Here is a 7,050-nt window from a genome sequence, read left to right on the forward strand (position 1 = left end):
ATCAAATTGATGTCACTACTCTATTTTGTAAATAATTTCTGTCCTCTATTTTTGATTTTTTAAAAAAAGTTGTTTACAAGCAGATTACAATAATCTAGAGATGTCTATTGAACAGAGATAGCAAATCAAGAGTTCGGTCCTTTAAAACCATGAGCCTTTTTATTTTCCAAAATTCTCAAGCTATTATAACGTAATGCAGTTCATGGTATTTTTTTAGCTTGCCTCGACTATATGTAAAAAGAAAAAGGGTGCAGAAGCTTTGCTCAAAATCAAAATTTGAAAGTGGGATCAAAATGAAGAACCCAGATAAAACATGAGATATAAAAAACCTGAAAACAATATAAATTCTAAATCACAACAAAATTCTCCAATTAACCCTAAAAAGGTTAAATACAACTTTGACACTGAAAAGTCTACGTAGGCATTTTATTATTGCAAATGCAAATTCATTGCCTTAAATGAATTGAGATTGATCACTTGATAGAAGTATGGATCGTTTATCATTCACGACTACACCCCCCATTCAAACAAAGTCTTAATCCACTGTGTTAAGCACATGATTATATCATTTTGCTGAGAAGGTGAAACTACTAACCCATGCCCAGACCAATTGTACATCGACATTTGCTACACACCTAAGGGTCTCGATCCTCGCCTAGATCTCCCCATCTTACATTATACTTGGCAGCTAAGTAGTGAGCCCCGACCGGTCCCCTGCTACCATAGGGATAAAGCTCTGGAGCAATCTTTTTCTCTTCAAGTTCATTTAACAACGGAGTGAACAATGACCATGCAGCGTCGAGCTCATCGCTTCTAATGAATAACCTTCGCTCCCCTTCAACAGCATCCAAAAGCAACCTCTCATATGCATCTGGTATTTCACTCGGGTACCTTCACATGGTCATTGAATTGTCAACAAAACCCAACCTAGTACTTCTCTATTATATTAACAAACAAAATAGAAATATAAAATATGAAAGCAACCCCGTCAATTACACAGTTGAAGTTCATATACCTAGATCGATACAGCAAGTTCAGATCACTACGATCTAACCGCATTCCGAGACCTGGAACTTTATTGTTGATCTTCAAATAGATAGCCTCGTTGGGTTGAACGCGCAAGACAAGCTCATTTGTAGCTTTGTCCAAATCTGTACCGAAGTTCCTCTTGTACAAATTACCTGGGACATGTCTGAATTGAACCCTGATCTCTGCTCTGGGACGCATCATAAGAAATGTGTGAGATTATTCAAAATCAAATTGCCATAATGTGCACAAACTGATAACAACAATAAAAGAAAAGCATAGTAAAGAATGAAATAACAACCTCCTTGTATGTAAAGCCTTTCCAGCTTTCATCAAGAAGGGCACTCCATCCCATCTAGCATTATCGATAAAAATTGCAGCTGCTGCAAATGTCGGAGTGATGCTATCGTTGGGAACAGTTGGATCGTCTATATATGCAGGGTATGATTTACCACCTTTGCTATGCCCCTTGTATTGCCCAACAACTACATCTTCAAGTTGAAGAGGTCTCATTGACTTCAGCACCTTTACCTGAATCAGAATGATAAACACTATACTATAGTATTACCACAACCAAGTAACCATAATGTCAAAAGCTAAAGAATCTCTCCAGTAAATATCAAAGATTAAATTTCAAGTTGAGTCAAACTCTTTTTTCTTTGTATCTAATAGGTTGCTGAACTTTAGAAAGTGAAAAATAAGTTCATAATTTTTAATTTTGCCTCTAATAATTTCCTAACCTTAAAAGCTAATGAACTATCAATTTTTTGTTAGACATAAAATTGAATTATTAGACTAACAATAAACAGTCCATTTTGTAACAATAGAACTATGAATTTTGATTAATGAATTATTAAACACAAAATTGAAAGTTAGAGACCGATTAGACACACTAGTATTCAAATCTCAAACCTAAAAATTCAAGGACCACAAATGTGATTTAACCAATACCAGAGCACTGCTCTTCTACATGTTACCTGATGCAACAATAAATTGCCAGAACACCATAAGCATAAGAAGAAAAATGATTGGGTACCTTTTCATTCCTGATATCCTCGGCGTCTAAACTAACAGGTGTTTCCATAGCAAATAAAGCCAAAATTTGAAGGAGATGGTTTTGCATTATATCACGTATGATCCCATAGTTATCGAAGTACCTGGAAAAGAACAAAAGACAGTTGACTAATCCTGTCCATGAAAAACAAAATAATTCGTTACTCTACCCTACTAAGATTTTCCAAGCTGCAATATCAGAAGGACGTGACACTTACCCTCCCCGCCCCTCCGTTCCAAAATCTTCAGAAAATATCAGTTGAACATTGCGGATATAACTCCTGGACCAAAGAGGCTCAAAAACAAGATTGGAGAACCGAAGAACTGACAGATTCTCTACAAGCTCCTTCCCCAAATAATGGTCAATCCTAAAAAAGTTGTCATTAAAAGTCAATTTCTCTCTTTAGATCTGGCAACTTGATTAGTCTAAGAGGTTTTACCTAAATATTTGGTCTTCTGTTAAATATCGCTTTAAGCTTCTTGTCAGCTCACCAGAAGAATCTGAATCACGGCCAAATGGCTTTTCAACAATGACTCTAGTCCAACCACTTCCTGAAGATGCCCGTTGGCTAGCACACTTGACAACATCGACGAATATGTTTGGAGGAATTGATAAATAAAATAACCTATTTGAAACCTTCCCATCCTGAAAGGAAGAAGATTATCATAAAAAGATTCAAAACACAGAACAGATTGCTTTATTCAACTAGCTATGATGTATATGAACATCAATACACAAGCGTCCAAATGAGGAAGAGTATAGTTTCGCAGATGAAAACAATGGCAAATCCATATTGGTCTTCAAGGTTCCAACATATCCTAGACTTCAGCAAAAGCAAAAGAGCCGAGTTGAATTCTTAGCCAAATTTCAAAAGCAAAAAAGAAGTTTCTAAAAGCTACTTTCTATTTAATTTTCAAATATTGGCTTGGTTTTTAAAACAATGGTAAAAAGTAGATAAGAAAGCAACAAATTTAGAGGTAGAATGGATGTTTATAGGCTTAATTTTTAAAAGCTAAAAACCAAAAACAAAATGGCTACCAAACAAGGCCAAAATCATTATCAAATGAGGCCCAGGTTTTCCCATTTTCACCTTAGTGCTAATGAACCAACATGGCCAAAAGCGAGACCAGTACACCACTCAGAGATAACAAAACAAAGACAAGAAATCAAAAGCCAGTATAACAGTCATGCTTGAATTTCCATAAAATAAGGGAATCAATCTGGAGTTTTGATAAGTTGTTAAAACTATCTGAAGAACACTTAATGGATAGCATAAAGTCACCGCTGAGTATAGAAGGAGCTTTCAATAGCATTTTATACTGTTACTTTGTTGAGTGCTTCTAATAACTAATAATAATTGTTACCAAGGGAAAATCACATATTAAATAGAATAGGAGTTCGCAAATTACCTCTTTCTCTTTCAACTTCCTGTCCAACTCAGAGAAATCTTCCTCAGAGCTGTATTGACCAGAATGGTAAAAGCATCTTTTTAAAAATTCATCCATCTTGTCCTCACAGTTTGCCCTGTGACCAATGTTACTTATCAATATATGCAAATCGAAACAAAAGTATGTGATCATAAATGTTAACAATACCTAGGTCAAGATTAACATATGGATGCTAACGGATACTTTTGTATATAGAAAAATTATGTAGAATAATTATAAGTTGTTTTACTTTCAAACTAAGCTATACTTATAGATCTTGATATTAGTGAATATCTTCATATTGGGATTTATAGAGAATATATTTATTTTGATATCCGTGAGTGTCCGAGCTAGCTTACATGCAACTCGACTAAACTATGTCTCCTTTTTTACCAATAGGTCAACCCATGATGGTTATTTATAGAGAATATATATATATATATATATATATATGTATATGTATGTATGTATGTATGTATGCATGTATATTATGTATTATTTGTAAAAGATATTGAAGACATTGATTATTAATCTTAATCCTTATGTAATATTGATCCAATTTACATATATATCAACGTATTGATGGATATTTCAATCCTTGCTCTCACTTATGACTTTCTTTGTAATGTTATCGACATTCTAAAAATGTTGAAATCCAAGCCAAGTTTTTTTTAACAAAATAATAATAATAATAATAATAATAATAATAATAATAATAATAATAATAATAATAATAAATGAATAAATAAGTAAATAAATTCATTTTTAAAAAATCATATAAAAATTTGTTTTTACTTTTGGAATTTGAGTAGTAATTTAAAATGTTTCTATATTAAAATAAGAAACATGTTAAAGAAATTGTGAGAAAACAAGCATAAATTACAAAAGAAATACAAAAAACAAAATCATTATCAAACAGGCTACATTACCTCTTATCAATTCTGCAAGTCAAAGTTTTACTAATCATGTTTCGAAGTTGCTCATCGGTCATATTAGTGCGAGCATAACCAAACACGATAAAATCCTGAAAGTGAGAAAGAAAACAATATAATTAGTCAGCTTTTTCAGACAAAAGACTAGAAGACAGACTTTTGGCATGAGATAAGACCTCTGGTAGACAATCCTCATAATAAAGAGCAAAAAGTGCAGGAAAGATCTTCTTTTTTGCCAGGTCACCTGAAGCTCCAACAACAGTTATACTGAGGGTAGATTGAACTTTATCTGAATCCGGAACCGATTTGTCTTCCTCTTGAAGTGCAATTTGTTCATTGAGAAGAGAACTTCCAGGACTACCTAAGTTCACGTCCCACTCAGGTTTAAGCAACAAAATGGATAAGCAAGAAAGAGAAAAAAAAACATACATTTGACTATTTGAGTCAACTAAACAGAGATATTAAAAAAAAAAAAAAAAAAAAGGCATTCAAACAATGAGGAATGCAGCTTTCACAAACTCGCACTCACTCTTTCAAGATAGCAGCACTTAAGAAGGATTATATACGTAAATGCATAAAAAAACCAAAAAGCTTCACAGAAGAAAGATTAACTTCTCAAGCAAGAGTATGCTGATCAGCAAAATGTTAGGCCATGATTAATTATAATTTGACTTTTTATTTTTTGCTTATGAAAACTAAGGATGTTTTCATGCCATTTCTAGACAATGGATGTCATCGAGGAAAGATTTGAATCCTAAGTGAAAGAGAAAAAAGATTTGAATTCTTGGCTTGAATTTAGAATACAATAGTCAAAGGTAGATGATAAATAAATAAAACTCATGAGTGGAAATAGTGTTTAGATACTTAATTTTCAAAATCTAAAAACCAAAAAGCAAACAGTATCATAGACGAGCTGTTAGTATTTAAGGCTATCAACACAGGCCAGAAAGAAAAAACGTCAAGTTAAAATCGGAAGGAAATTTGATTTTCATTCATAAGAATTCTAGAACCAAAAGCAAAAAATAAGGCTCATGCAAAAAAGTACCCACCATCTGGTAAAAAAACAGCATTCAAGGAATGGCCATTCGATGACTTAAGCTGAAGATGGCTGGTAACACAATTTCTTACAGAAATCTGAGAAACCCACGAAGGGAAATGTGTTTTTCTTGGGGAGGAGACAAATTTTCTGGGTAATATCGTCTCATTCTTAAGAGAGGAAGGCACAAAGGTAGGTGAGGAAGAAGAAGGGGTCCTGAATTGACAATCCATGAACATGGAATACGCAGATTGAGAAGGTGATGAAGAAGGAATCGGATTCTTAAGTGGGAATTCAAATGGAAATATATAGCATCGGGAACAAATTGGAGGCGCTCAAATCTGAAGCCATCAAATGCGACTAAGCCGAAAAGATGAAATGGGGATGACCTTTAGAGTTATCGAAGAGGCCGAAGGAAATAAAAAAGAAGGGACAAATTGAGTTCACAGACAGGACGGAAATTCCGAGGCCGATGGATTGTTTTTCCGGATTCGTGTTGGGCCTTATTGGGCCGACAAGTGAGAGAGTCGTGGAAAGTCAACTTAGAGATCTTCATTTTCAGGAGTTCGTAGATGAGTGAAATCACCTGATTTTTAGATGAATGAAATTAGAGGTTTATTTTGAGTAAATGATAATTTTATTTTTAAACTAACAAAATAATAAAACAGAAAATTTTTAAATAATAAATGGAAGAACAATATCTTAAATACTTCTACTTAATTGACAAATGTGATTTCTAAATAACAGAATCCACGAATACCCTGTAATTAATACAAACTATATACCCACATCCACAAATATCTTATAATTAATACAAACTATGCACCAACACTTGGGACATGACTGCTCGAGGACGGAGGCTTATTCAACGATGAGGAGAGCACGCCCTGGTGTGGTAGCGTGCTACGTAGAAGGATGGATGGTGCAACAAGCTCCATACAAATGGTAGATTGTGACGACGACGATTGGGTTTGTGGAGATGCGACAACAAATCGAATCTTCGTGGACAAACATTGGTTGAAACAAACACAATCCACTTGCTTCAGATTCGGACATCGCGACGCAGAGGAGATGATTGACAGAAAGGGGAGCAACTTGGGTTAACGACGAACAGAAGCTTGACGGAGAATTAAAGTGACGGTGGCAGCTTCGACGGACGAAGGAAGATTGTCGTCGGAGATCTCGATAAAATTAGAAAAATCCACCAATCTATTTCACTTATAAAACCCACCAGAGATGTATTCCTAAAACATAATGTCCATTGATAATGGACATTAAGCATAATGGATATACATTTTAATAATATTTAGTTGGTGCATTATTATATTTTTTACAAAGACATTTTGAAGTTGTGATTCTTTATTATGAGAAAAGACATTTTAAAGTTGGTATTCAATTTAAAATAGAGTTTTGAATAGGATTTACTTTTTAATTGAACTATATAAAATAATCATAAAAGATAATTAGAAAGAGAATCAAAATACATGGGATATAAGGTTAGTTTTTACGCCTTTTGTATGCAACACTAAAATTCTCTTAACTTGGGCTAACTAACCCTCTAACTTCAACACCAAC

At 33.9% G+C, this 7,050-nt stretch overlaps 1 protein-coding gene across 1 annotated transcript; it reads right to left on the bottom strand.

Moving 5' to 3' along the window:
* Window positions 1-397: 397 nt before the first annotated feature.
* Window positions 398-5,926, bottom strand: LOC103491550 (glucose-6-phosphate 1-dehydrogenase 1, chloroplastic-like). The gene is made up of 10 exons (XM_008451544.2): window positions 5,489-5,926; window positions 4,616-4,800; window positions 4,437-4,531; window positions 3,490-3,604; window positions 2,520-2,725; window positions 2,298-2,447; window positions 2,063-2,183; window positions 1,328-1,557; window positions 1,016-1,216; window positions 398-891 (listed from the first exon to the last, which is right to left on the bottom strand). Exons 1-10 carry the CDS (start codon window positions 5,712-5,714, stop codon window positions 636-638), a joined length of 1,785 nt encoding a protein of 594 aa, XP_008449766.2. The 5' UTR covers window positions 5,715-5,926; the 3' UTR covers window positions 398-635.
* Window positions 5,927-7,050: the final 1,124 nt, after the last annotated feature.

This window comes from Cucumis melo, chromosome 8 (assembly GCF_025177605.1).
Source record: "Cucumis melo cultivar AY chromosome 8, USDA_Cmelo_AY_1.0, whole genome shotgun sequence".
Lineage (NCBI taxonomy): Eukaryota > Viridiplantae > Streptophyta > Magnoliopsida > Cucurbitales > Cucurbitaceae > Cucumis > Cucumis melo.

Excerpts from the sequence above, each read along its gene's own strand:
- LOC103491550 (XM_008451544.2), bottom strand. The coding sequence starts at position 5,714 with ATGTTCATGGATTGTCAATTCAGGACCCCTTCTTCTTCCTCACCTACC. Across the intron at positions 1,558-2,062 it reads AGGATATCAGGAATGAAAAG|GTAAAGGTGCTGAAGTCAAT; the intron begins GTACCCAATCAT and ends ATTCTGATTCAG. Across the intron at positions 1,217-1,327 it reads AAGGCTTTACATACAAGGAG|AGCAGAGATCAGGGTTCAAT; the intron begins GTTGTTATTTCA and ends GATGCGTCCCAG.